Source organism: Anser brachyrhynchus, assembly GCF_964034855.1.
Source record: "Anser brachyrhynchus genome assembly, chromosome: 4".
Taxonomy (NCBI): domain Eukaryota; kingdom Metazoa; phylum Chordata; class Aves; order Anseriformes; family Anatidae; genus Anser; species Anser brachyrhynchus.
In genome coordinates this window covers 18,025,336-18,039,662 of record NC_137698.1, presented here as the reverse complement: position 1 = coordinate 18,039,662, position 14,327 = coordinate 18,025,336, and the positions used below count along the sequence as shown (strand labels likewise).

The following is a 14,327-nucleotide window of genomic DNA, read 5'->3' as shown; positions in this document are numbered from 1 at the left end:
CTTAAAAATACAACTGTCTAGTCAACACAGGGTGAAAAAATTACGGGCTACACAAACTTCTCTCCATTCCTAGCCTTTTTTGGCTGCTTCTTCATAAACATAGCCTTTGGAAAACTGTTAGTGAAAATATTTCATTAAGATGAATACAAAACCAATCCATGTCTCCGAGTTGACAAATTGGTTGTTGCCTTTTCAGAATCATCTGTAAATTAATCTGATTTGTTATGGGCATAGAATATATCAGAATTGAATACATGTAATTTTTAAGTTTTAAAAGTATGTATTTAAAATATTGAAAAGAGATGATGTAAAAGAATTTGAAGCAAATCAAGCAAAATTATGTAAAGAGAAAGCATTAAATACAACAATATGACATGTATTAGGAACAAAGACATAAAGCACTGGATGAATAGATAAGTTACATAAAAATTGACAAATTAAGCGAGAATCATTGATTTTTTTTTTTTTCAATTGACCCTTCTCAAGCTGATGTGTAACATTATCTATTTATTTCCTGCAACGGTAAAAAATGCTTCTCATTCCATTGGGAAAAAAAGATCTTCAGTAATTTTTGCTTGAGAACATCTACAAAATATGCAATATGCGTTGATTTTAATCAAAAAGATCAGCTGCTAACTGAAAGGTTAATTTTTACACACAATAGTTTCACCCAAACTTCTGAAGTCATAAGGATTTCTTGGCATGCAGCATTTTAAGAGTAAATTCATATTATTTCCACATGCTTTCACAAACGTGTAACTTCTAAGTGATTTATGTGACTGATGTGACAATGTCGTCCTTGCTGCACACAGAAAAATCTTGGATTTTCTGAGACAAATAGGGTCATTTCTCCACATGTAGGTTCTTACTATATGTTAAGAATATATGTTAACTTTTTCAGAAGTTATTACATAGCATAATCCCCAAAGTTTTAAGATTTGGCTATGATCACTCAGCCAAGTTTTAACCAAAATTTGGAACTTTTCTGGTGTTGAAAAGATTGGGAAAAAGATCTTTCTTCACACCTTCTAGACAATGTCCAAACAACAACACTCTTCAGCAATGGACAGACAGCATTCCTTAGTCTGGTACAAAACTTGACCACCAAACTGATTTTATATTCACTCTGATAGAGTGCCAAAGGTGATGCTAACTCCCTAGATGGAAGAAACTACATCTCCATTGTTGGTAGCACAATCATTCAAAATACTTGGAAGAATGTACAACAACATTGTAAGTAGGGGATCAACCTGACATCAAGCATTCTAAATTTAGACAAATGCAAAATCAGATACAAAAGATATAGCTTATTTTAACACAATAGGACACATTATCCCTTATGGCCTCATATGAGCAAGTCTGCAATGGCCTGCTCTAATGACAATCAGTTTTCACTGCTCTTCTGCAGAAGAGGAGCACATCTCCCACCATTGCTATCCAACCTGTTATTTCTCTTTTTTTCTTTCCTTTTTTTTTTTTTTCATATAATGCTGTGTTATTCATGCTTAGCATTTGAGGTAGCTCTATGCAACAGCAGCACACTACATTTCTCTTTTAAAAATACTGCTCCCCTATTCTTTACAAACTGGAAATTGAGATAAAACACCAAACTGTCAAATCTATCCACCAAAGAGGGAAGACCGGGAAGACCTTTAGACCTTTTTTTTTTTTGGGGGGTGGGGTGAACGTACTAATTCTTGAGACAGTCATTCAAAGACAAATATTTCAGTCTAGATACTACTTTTTATTTTAAATATAATATTGATTTTTGTATACAGCTGTTTCAAAAATATTTTGATTAGCAACAATTAACTTAAACTGTGGACAGAAGCATCCTCACAGAACATTACAGATTTAGTTAAAAATCTATTTTTTCTTTAGGCAAACTAGCTACTGAATAGCTAACAATAAAGTAATGCATGCATTTCAGTTCTGTATATCTTTTCAGTGCTCCTATCCATTAATTAGCCATTGATTCGAAAATGTCGATTTTCCTAATAATGGTTTTATGTGCAGTACGATCAACCTCATTAAATTTCTTTTATTTCACATGAAAGAGAGGATCTCAACTTCACATTCATTTAAATAACCCCAACTGAAAGCAGTATGTTGATTTTTTTCTTCCTGTTATGCTTAAAGATTTCTAGTTGCTTCTATACATAAATACCTAGCCTAGCATATTACAGGATGAAGCTTATAAGGTTAAATTCCTTAAACAATATACAGTTGTAAGCAAAATTAACTTCTTAAATAGTAATATTTACGTTGTTTTCACATGCCCTACAAAAATATCTGTATATCACATAGAGAATGAATTGACTACCACCATTATAATGGCAGATATGCTGACTCCTTATGCTGAATTTACCACATCTCCTGTAGATTTATCTACTTGGAAGGAAAATAAGAAGTGATTTTAAACAATATGGTAAACTTCCAACTCTTATTTCATTTCCTAAAGTTAAACTCTGGCAATGCAAAGAAATAGTAGCAACCAAGTGCAGGAAGTGGTAAAGCAGTATTTCTTTGACTTAGCAATGCTGGACAGCTTCTGTACCTAACTTCCTCCCCTTCACAGTTCAGATGTGGAGGGTGAACTCATGGGAATGCAATTTACACACTCTTCTTCAAAACTGAGAAACTGAAACCAATAGCAAAAAATTAACCTATTAAAAAGTCTAAGAAAAAACATATATAACTACAGGTTTACATCTTATGATTGTAAGCAAGTTGAAGTTTCTATTGTAAATGTTGCATTCCACTGCCTAAGAAATCCAACAAGTTACTAATATTTATCAACTAAGTATTGCTTACAGTACACCCATTTAAAACAAATGAATATTTGTTCATATAAATGTTACTTATTTCATAGTTCTATGCAGCATTCTGGTGCCTATTTAGATAAGTTTTGAATACCCTGCATAATAAGCCCACCTTTTACTAAACACAGTAATTTCTAATGCATGTTTTGGCTGAAGAAGGTTTTATTAGCTCAATTTCTGATTTAGTAATGTAATTAAGTACATAACTAGCTCTCAGTCCCTTGGCCCCATTCCCATGTCTATCATTTGTCATCTTTTGTTTAACTGCATTGAACTAGAAACTTGCAGAGAAAGATCTTGGACTTAGAAGAATACCACTACCACTCCAATATGTGTTCTAAAAGGAGCTAACGGCACATTTCAAAGTACAGTGCCAGACAGTATTCCACAGTATTTTGCCTCGTGGAAAAACTCACTTGCATGTAAGAACCATCCAAATCAGTGAAATTACAGCATAACTCACATCTGTATCAGAGCCTTAGATATCACTTAACAGGAGAAATTAGTGAAATGTCATATTATTAAATGGTAATTATTTACTTTATCACAAAACATCTTTGGAAAGATTGCAGCCGACTGATTATAGTATAAAGCAGATTTCTTAAAAAGTTTTAGTCCTAGGTGGCATACATTTGGTTCAACTGTAATAAAAAAAATGCTGAAACTAAGAAAACTTCTAAAATTTATCATATATATTAAAAAGAAATTGAAAAGATGCTTTAACAAACACATGAGGCTGTTAAATGGTAAATATCTGCCCCAAGCAAAGAACAATCCTACCTGTATTTCACATTGATTAAAATGTTCAACTGAAAACTGTGATGAGAAAGATGGAAAAAAAATGAATTACCTGCAAACAGAGCATTGCCGCTGTGGCTGCAGAGCAGTGAACATCACTATCACAGAGTAGTTACGAGGTGGAGCCTTCACAAATCTTCGGAATTTGTCTCCATTCATGCGGATGACCGAGCGCCTTGAGCTCCACTCCATCAGCTGTTCTACCTTCTCAGCCAGAAGATTCTGTAATTGAGGACAAAGATGAGGAACATTTAAGCTTAAACTTCAAGCACTTTGTAGCTATATTCTGCCTTTGCATGCCCAGAGGGGACAACTGTATAGCACAGTTTAGTCTTGTATGTACACAAGTAGATAGTAAGTATCTTAAAATAACTCAATCTGGTCTTAAAGAGAAAGGATGCACAAAATGAAATCAGACAGCTTCTTACCTACAGCAAAGGAGTAGAGTAAGGCTGACTAAATAAGAGATATCAGTATGGCAATCATTTAACTTGCATTGAAAATTGGAAGCTTTAGATGATGCAGCATTATGCATACATTCTATTTAATAAGAATCACAGGAAGATATTGTCAGTCAAACATTAAGATGAAAGAAAAATCTGTTACAAAGAAATAGATATAACATGCAGACTTTCTTTACAAATATGCGTATTTATGTTGAATTTATACATTAATATTTTGTATTTTGATACAGATTGCCCTGTTTTGTAAACCCAGCTAGGCACATTCCATTATAAGATCATGGTTTTAGTTGCTTTTAAGACTGAGATCACCATACTATTTGGGCTGAACTATGAGTGTATAAGAAAAAAACACATTTTGCTTGCATGCTTTTTTCTTTTCCATGGAAGTATTAAATCACATGAACGATCTAAAAGCAGGCTATGACACACATTAGCAGATGGCCCTTACATCAAATACATTCATCTAACTATTCCTGTGAAAATCTATTTATACATTTTTTTTTCCAAGTGAGACTGATGTCATACACGCTCTGTAGAGAATTGTTAGTTTCTTAAAATCACCTACTTTGAGTGAGGCTGCACTGACTATGCCGTAGGTGGATCACTACACCTACAACACACCAGGACCAATGCAACAATCCATCTTGTTTTAAGTTCCTCACCCAAGGACACTGTGGAAGCTGCCTATATTGAGTAATAGCAGAGGGAAAAAAACCAGCTAAGAAAACTGGAACGATACACACAGAAGCTGAGTGCTGAGGGAGGGTGAGCAGGACAGAAAAAAAGAGACAGACAGAAATAGAGAGAAAGTGAAGGGGCACCAACCAAGAGAGAAACTAAGGTCAGAAAACTGGAAGGTGTGAGACCTGTGATAAGGCTAGGATGAGTTGGTGAAAGAGGAAACCAATGAGGATCTGGGAAAAGAGAACATGGTAACAGGCGAGACAAAGAAGAACTCAAATACTGTGCAAGAACAGCTGTCCAAGGAGACAAGATAGCTTCTCTAGGATAAAAAAATAAATAAAAATAAAATAGAAGAATAACTTAATCTAGTAACATTCTGACAAATCAGTATGGCCATAATTAAGAGTCAAGATACATATATGAGGGAGGGAAGGACTAACTACAACAATAAAGGAAAATTACCGTCAGATCTTCCATCCTAAAAATTATCAGAAGATGGCTCTTACAGCTCCTTCTAAGGCACAAATGGTAATCAGAAATTTTAAGTCTAAAGGAACCTTTATCAGCATAAATCTTGAGCAGTTTTGAGACAGCTACATTTATTTGTCCCCATAAAGCCTTAAAGAAAAAAAAGATCTTTTAAATTTTCATTGCCATTGCAATATTTTAGCTGAGTTTTATAATCACAAATCCAAAGAAGAAATTACAACTTTGTTATCATGAGAATACCAATGAAGCAATTAATACTAGAAGTTTTCTTCTGCTAATAGACTTACTAGTTTTTGGTAGTTTTGCATCAATAAGATATTACAAAAGTTTTGTGTTTTTTTTTTTTTTTAAAGCAGGATTCATAAAAAAATAAAGCCTACTCATTTGTATCCTCAGTTAGCTGTATCCAGATAAAACATTAATTTCAAAAAGATACACTGGTTTTGTATTGGGCACACCAGTACACAATGTGCAGTATACCAGAAAGAGCAAAAAGGATGTGGAAAATATTTCCAAAAGTTGGAATAACTGAAGTAAAGGATAAACCAAAAAGAACTAATAAAACAACATAACTTTTAAATTAGCACAGAAGAATGTATAATATGTTTCTTGGTAGAGAAACCACACACTTTACAGAATAGGTCTTATTCAGAGAAAAGAAATAGAAACCCATGAAGTATCATTAAGGGTATTAAAGTGAAAGCATGATCTTGACAGAAAAAAACAGGGAAGAAAAAGACAGTTGTTTATTACTGCTATACCATATTTTTCTATAAAATTATCAATGATACCAGAAGAGAACTCCCCAGAGAAGCCCCATACAAAGCTGAATTTGGAAACTTGTGTTACCCTAAGCAATGGCCTTGTGGTGTGGTGTTTTTTTTTTTCTCCCCTTCAGATTTAGTCATGTATGTGGTCACCTACATGTAACCATGAAGGCTCCTGTAGAGTACCATGAAGTTCACCACAATGTTCTCAACCACGTATGTCTTTTGTTCTGCTTTTTCTAAGTGCCAGGTAGAAAGTGAGCAAATAAATTAACCAAATAATTTTACTGTACTAAGTAACCAACTTCATATTCTTGAAGTATTGCTTGTCAGGTACAACTTTATCACTTGCTTCCATGGATTCTGAAAAATCTACCATTTTTTTGAATATAAAAATACCATTGAATAAACAGTGGATAATCACATAACGTTACAAAAATTCTTCTAATGGCCAGATTACCTAATCTTAGATAACTGACTGTACTTAATTATCCTACCATTTTTTAAAAAATCACTTCTATTCCCGAAAGTCTGCTTTTGCAGAATAATGAATAGATCAGATCTTCTGGAGTTAGGTAGCTTCACAGTGATGTCTGTGCCATGTCCTATATTTTAAGGCTTTCTTGTTTATAACACTTTACAGATAGGTGAGGTCTGATACTGGTCGGTTATAAAACCTTTACACAATGAATGCTGCTCATCTCATGTAATAATGAAAGAAAAATCTAGTGTTAAATGAGTTTCCACTGTAGCTGTGCATTTTACTTTGAAGTTGAGCATCAGCGTTCAGGAAAGATGGCAGATTTCAACACTACAACTGTTTTCAACTTTGAATCAAAAAAGGCACCTACTGTCTATATAGTCAGAAATCGACCAGTCTATTAAAAGAGAAAAAAATGTATATTTTAAATGCTGAAGCTAGCAGACTGGACTTTGAGATTTCATAATCCAGAATGTATATTTGATATTTTTGTAAGAAAATAAACAGTTTTTAAAATAAGACTGCATAAAAACAAAGAGAAAAAAAAGATTGTTGACTACAAGTATGACTATAAGCTATATCTCCAGTCAAATTTTTTCTCTTGCATAAAAGAACAGCATTGGAAAACTAAGGGAAAAAAAGTTAATTAATACCCAGGAAAGCATTGTTAAAAAAGAAAATTAACATGACCCTAAATTATTCTTGCAACGTACATTACTGAAACTAAAGATATCCTTCAGCATTTTTCTTCCACTGGTTATCATCCAGCTATGCAGAAACTATCACCAAAGTGAATCACCTTTAAGATGCCAGATTTTTGTTAAAGTGTTACTGACACACCTCTTTCCACTTTGCAAACTTTTCTGTTTGCCACAATCCTCCATCTCTCCAAATCCCCAAATAAGAGAAGGTGGCTAAATCTGACACACTAGGCAAAAAACTGCATGTGATGACAGAGATACTCGAATGATTGCTGCTCACGTCCAGAAAAATCACAATCATCTCATTTTTGATCTATGCTGCTAGTTTTCTGCTCCTTTCCAGTTCATAGAAGACCCTGCATTTGTTTAAACATTTATTTAAAGAGATCCTCTGAACACTCACTAGTTAATTTACCAGCTTTCTGCTGAAAACTCAAAGGGACTTTGTTGTTGTTGTTGTTACATAAGCATAAATCTGAGGAAGCAAAATTCCTCTTTTAAGAAAAACCTTGGAATGTCGTTGGTGCAAACAGCTATGGAAAACATTTAAATCAATCGGTGAAAAGGCAGCCATGTATCATTTATTTTCATTAGCTGATGCTCCAACTAGAATAAAGGAAAATGCAAGATCTACGTGTGTAAACAACACGAACATTAAGAATTGTAAAACACAACAGTAACACTGCTTGCTCTTCCTACAGTGTTTTGTAACAAATGCAAATATACAGCACATTTTTTTTCAAAACTAAACCATAAAAACATAACTGAGAAAATCAGAATCCAGGAATTTTCTGAGGCAATAAATAAAGCAGTTCAGGGATTTCTCCATGAAGAGATGACCTATGAAAATCATTTTTGTTGCTGGAGTAGGAGCAGAGCAATTAATGTTCTGGCCTCAATCCTGTTAAGCAGATGAGCAGTCCCTACTGAAGTCAGGTGCTCAGGAGAGCAATTCTAAATAATTCTGCTTTTGTTACTATGGCTAGCAAAAGATTTTTCCACGTGAAGTTACCCACATCACTGAATCAAGAACAAAGCAAAAGAATAAAGTTAAAGTTCATCTATTATAGATCTCGGTTTCCAGTGATGTGATGAAACAACTATGCCACCTGTCAGAAGTGTAGGCAAACTGTGACAAGCTATGAAAAAGATGATGCTGGCAGGCCTGGCTTCTGGCATCTGCACCTGGTTAGAAGCCTTCCACAAAGCAATTCCCAGTTAGGGATTGCTTCCCAGTGATCCCCTGTATCTCTTCCTTGCTTCTTAACCCAGTAGAGCTTGGCATTTACAAGCCTTCCTTTTTGTACTCTGCCACTAGCAGCTTAGCAACTCAAAACATGGCTTTATTTATCTATTCACCAAAGACACAATGACTACAAGACAAAGGATAAACAACCACCACCCTGTATACACGTTTCCCCTCACTTGACTGCTAATCTTCCTTGACCAGATTTTGTAAATTTCTCTTGGACCAAATAAAACCACGCATGGCTGGGGAAGAAAGAAACAAACAAACAAAAAACACAGATTTTCCCAATTGCAGCTTGCCCTGGCTGCCCAATGGATGTGATACATTCTCAAGACAAACCTCTTATTTTTAAGACAAAATATGTACAGTCTTAAATCTCTTTTAATTCAGATCTGTTTATCTTGGCAACAGCTGATTTGGGAAATACAATGTATCACAGTAATATGGCAGGAGTATGGCAAAGAGTAGTTTCTCCCTGATTCTTACAAGAGTTCTGTCAGAGCATCTTTAACATTTTGTTTGAGTTTACATTACAGGAAACGTATTTTGAGTTGAGTTTCTACTTTAAACCTCTTTTGATTTACCTTGCCTTCGGTTAGAACATCACCACACAGGTAACTTACAACAAACGGCCATTAAAAAAGTGAAGTCCCAAAGATCCTACTAAATGCTTCAGTTTCCAAATTAGCCCTCATTCATTTGAAACTTACTGGGTCTACCAACCGGCCTCCTTCACATTTCAGAAGAGGCTTTAGGTATGAGAAAAAGAGGATGCCCCCTTGAATACAACTAGACTTGTGAACACACAAGACCTTAACTCTGGAAAGGTAGGGCCAAGGTCTGTAAGAGGAGATACCAGTATTAAGAAAAAGTCCTCAAAAATTCCTAAGAATTAGATGAAGACTCTAATAGTGAGACCGAGGAACCATTTATTAGCAAGCCATGCCCCATTTCCTGATGAAAAATTCAAATGCAGCCTAGTAGCTCAAATCTCACAGTTTCAGTAGGGAAAAAAAAAAGTATCTTATAAATTAATGGTGTTACACTAACATTGCTACAGGAGATAAACTAACTATGTTTTTAAAGGATTTATTAAATTACAACTTTGCTAATCAAAAAATTGAGGTGGCTTGATTGTCGTGTTTCTTAAACGTATACCTTACCAAAAAGAGCTAATGTAGACTGAAAGACTGCTTGAAGCATGAGTTTCTCTAAATATTCATTATGATTTCTTTCTTTTCTGTAAGAGCCAAGTCTAAACTAGAGCTTCTATGGCTTATGGACTTGAAGTTACTTTAAAAAAAAATTCTTTGATCTGTCTATATCTTCACTCTTCTCTAGCACTTCCATGACCCTGGAGAACTATTAAAGCATATTTCATATTTTGTAAAAAGTTAATTCCTCTTGGAAAAAACAGACCTGCAGCATCAGTAGCTTTACATAAAATATTATTTATTGTTTTGAACTTGTCTATAAACAGGAATAGAAATTGTGGGTCATGTCAAATTTACACTTTGTTAAATGCAATTTCTTCATAAACAACACAAGAAAATAGCTTTAACGGGGACCTTTAGGATTAAAGGTACCTGATCTTCCATGAAGGAAAATGCTTTTCTTCAGCAGAAATTAGCAACATTTACATCAAATTCTGAAGGCATCAGAAGCACTGTACAATCTTCTACAGGTCATAATCTAATTCCTTGTTGAGAAAGTTTTTATCTGTACTAAAATGTTTTCTTCCCTTGTCCTCCTCTATCCTCTGCAGCTTTCCAAGATCTTTCAAAGCTAATTTTATTTTTGTGCCTTTTAAAAATAAATTCTTTGTTAATAGAAAGATTACTAACTAGTAATGTACAAAGAAATTTTTAAAGATGGTAATTTGTCTGAAAGGGAAAATTTTATTTACGAAAAGCCATTGCCTAAAAATAATTGAGAAGCCATGTAAACTGGCACAGTATGACTGACTCAATATTATGCTCCACTGACTCGAAGTTGATATAGCTGTGACAGTTTAAACAGGATTTGCTTCTTGGAATTTCATCTTTTCATCATGATTTTTAAACAGATGCTTTAAGTTAGTTCTATGCACAATTATTATTTCACAGAAGATGGAAAAGTAAACTGCCCTTTTAAGGTCCTATCTGGACCTAACAAGTCAGAACTAAAAGTAGCAAGTTTTTTTAATTAATATTATTTTAGCCCACAAGATGCACTATTAACAATTAAAGAAAAGTTTTGTTGATTTCCTATTACACAAAGCTGTCAATTTCTGATCACTATACAAAAATAAAATTACATTAATACATATTTTTCGCATTAGAAAATTCAGGCTATAAATTAACCTATATAATGGTTTACATGGATCTATTTGATTCAGAGGATTTCAAAGTGATCCTTAATTTCCATGGATCCATAATTGATTATTGCTTTCAAATTATAAGAAATTCGTTCTTTTTAATAAATATTTTTCAGCACATTCATAACATGTCACAATTTTTAATATAACTATTTATAAAGTTCACCTAGTATAAAATTAAGTCTGTATAGTCAACAGTATTAAGTAGAGAGTAGGACTCTAGTACTGTAAACAAGCACATATCCCTATTGTACTGTGTTAAACACTGCATTAATCTCTTAAGAGTTTATAGAAATAGGCCTAGGTAACATGGCTTGTACAGTATTAACAATAGACTTTTTCCCCCTTTTTTTCCCCTACAGATCATAAAAGTTATTAAAAACATGAAAGGAAGTCATGGGGAGCAGCCTTTTCTCAGATAACTACTGACTAGAGGGAATGGCCTGAAGTTGTGCCAGAGGAGGTTTAGGTTGAAAATGAGGAGACATTTCTTCTCAGAAAGAGCATTCAAGCATTGGAACGGGGGTTGCCCAGGGAAGTGGTGGAGTCACCGTCCCCCCTGGGGTTGTTTAAGGACAAATTGGATGTGGTGCTTAGGGACATGGTTTAGTGGGTGACATTGGTGGTAGGGGGATGGTTGGACCAGATGATCTTGTAGTTTTTTTCCAACCTTAATGATTCTATAAAGACAAATATAAGGAGGATGAATTACAAGTTATAGAAAAGATACTAGAAGGAAAAATTCTGCTAAACCTCAAAGTATATTTTGTTTAGGTCACCTTTACACTGAAAAGATATTACTCTTGGGAAAACTTAATATAGGACAACCAGGAAGATTCCAAGACTACATGTTATATAGGAAGACTTAAGAAGTTCAATTTATTCTCACTGGAAAACATTCCAGAGTGACCTAGCAAAAATATTGCAAAAGCTTTTAATTATAAAATGGGAAAAAAGCCTTTCCAAAATATTAAAATGATACAAGAAGTTAAAAACTAACGTTACTGAATAAGAAGCAAATCATAGAACATTTTTAGTTGGAAGGAACCCACAAGGATCACTGAGTCTAACTCCTGGCTCCACACAGGACCACCCAAAAATCAGACCATGTGTCTGAGAGCATTGTCCAAACACTTCTTGAAGTCCAGCAGGCTCGGTGCCATGACCACTTTCCTGGGGAGCCTGTTCCAGTGCTCAACCATCATTGCAGTGAAGAACCTTTTCCTAACATCCAGCCTGAACCTCTTCTATCGCAGCTTCATGCCATTCCCTTGGGTCAAAATTGAAATATCTGTGCAGAGTTACAATTACTAGGCTAAGCATCTTATAAATGCCTATGCTTTTTCATTATTTAGAATCACAGACTCTTCAGATTCCTGATAACTGGATATGACCATACCTTTTGGTTAGTAAACTTATGATTTTTAAGCAGATACTTTTAAATCAGTTCTATGCCCAGCTATTATTTCACAAATAAAAACTTTGTTTGCCCAGGAACATACCTCATAGCTACAGATCATCAAGACATGCTGTGGCATTAATACACTCATTCAGTCTGTCATTTCTGAATACTTTGAGTTTTAGCTAAGACTGCATACTTAGCTAAGACAGTCCTTTAAGCTAGTTTCTATTAGTATTTCCATTCTGAGTTTCAGGAATTCTTCCACACATCCAAGACCTTTTATGAAGTTCAGTTTGCTGTAATACTTATCTCATAGCACTCAGCAGCCTGGCTGAATGTACAGTAGAGAATTATGAAGTAACAACTGGAAGCCATTCAACAACTGTTACATAATATGTGTACCTCTCTTGCTAGAAATATTAACTTCTCCAGCTCACTATTAACACTGCTTTTTTTTTTATTTAAAAAAAAGAAACTTTTGATCCCACTCTTTTCCCTTCACTTTTTTTTTTCCAACATTTGCTGTAATCAGCACCTTATTTAAACTATCCAGATCATTTAAAGAAATGGCATTTGTGCACTAAAAGCAAAGTCTCAATAGTATAGAAACTAGACACAAGCCATTTCTCTTTTCTTCCCCTCAATGACAACAATGGCAATAACACACAGGTAAACCATTTCAGAAAATTAAAGTTGCTTTTCATTTGGTGAAATGTCTTCAGTAAATCACCATTTGAAAGGGGACAAAAACTGAAAAAGCAACAAGAGTTCAGGGTATTACTGGATGCTAAGACACAAAAAAAGAATTAGCTTGGACAACTCAGGCAAAACACTGTGAAGACAAAAGAATATACGTATGCCCATATGGGAATATGCCTTAAGACTCAATCTTAGAGAACAGTATATATAAAGTGTAACTTATTCTCTCTCTGAAAAATTAAAGAGCTTAAATTGCAGCCAGATCTTTTCTATCTAGGAATACTAGAGAGACATTTTACAAAGCCATTCATAGCTGAGCTCTCTTCACTGTGGAATAACCACAGAGACTAGCCCCTCAAAGCTGTGAAGTACTGTGCTACCCAGTAATAAACCCAGATAATAAAACCTTGGGTAAATGTTAAAAAGGCAGTTTCTTCCTCATCAATTTTCTAAGTTATTTCAAACATCAGGTTAAAATGAAGATGCTGTAGGTTCTATTTTCAATCACTAGATGCACAGAAAAGGTTATGAACAACTGATGCAATAAGTTTTACTTTAAAAAGAAGCTTATAATAAACAGCTAGCTATGGGAAAAGCACTAAGACTTTATAGCAAACTAGATTCTAACAGAAGAATGGTAAGGGACAGGAGCACATCCTATTAAAAGAAAGGATGCAAATTAATTTAACTTCAACAATCATTTAAAATTTTAAATGCCAAGTGAATACAATACAAATCAAAGATGCCTTGGTTCCATAAATGAGCATAAACATACTAGAATAAAAAGGAATGAAAGGGCAGAAATGAAATTGTTGTAAGAGCACTTAAGCACTGCTTAGTAATCAGAAATATAACTGCTTGAACAAGAAAACAATGACAGCTCAATCAAACATGCCGTAATAACGCTGACAGAATCCCCTTAAGAATAATGAATGTAAGATTTTATTTTTTTCCCAATTGCTCCAACAAGGAGCATAACAGTACATTACCTTATTTTGTTATTATATAATGGACAGTTAAAATGAGGGTATAGAATACTAAAGAACATAAAAGACATTTAGATGAGGCTAAGTGACCTTTAACTAAATCAATACATCAGCAGAGTTCTTACAAAGACGTTATTCCACGCAAGCACAGAAAGACCACTTAAGCTGATCTAGAGGCCACACAAAGTATCTGACCGAAAAATATTCTGGGTATGAGCACAATCTGGATACCTCACCTCTCCAGACTTAGAACAGAGAGAGGTCACAGGTTTGCCTTTTTGTTTTTTTACCAAAAAGAGTCTCAAGTACCTATTTTCTAGTGGCATGTTTACAATTACGCCCCCCCCCCCCCCCCCCAAAAAAAAAAAAAGAAAAAAGAAAAAAAGAAAGGTTACCTTGCTGATTAGCACACAGGGAAAGTAAGCAATA

General features: G+C 34.5%; 1 protein-coding gene across 4 annotated transcripts in view; it reads right to left on the bottom strand.

Annotated features, from left to right (window-relative positions):
* Positions 1-14,327, bottom strand: part of TUSC3 (tumor suppressor candidate 3) — a 124,138-nt gene that overhangs the window by 76,208 nt on the left and 33,603 nt on the right. For all 4 annotated transcript variants that reach the window (XM_080588926.1, XM_080588928.1, XM_080588927.1 and 1 more), the window contains exon 2: positions 3,673-3,842. In XM_080588926.1, the coding sequence (XP_080445052.1) occupies positions 3,673-3,842 (170 nt within the window). The remainder of the gene's footprint in view (positions 1-3,672; positions 3,843-14,327) is intronic.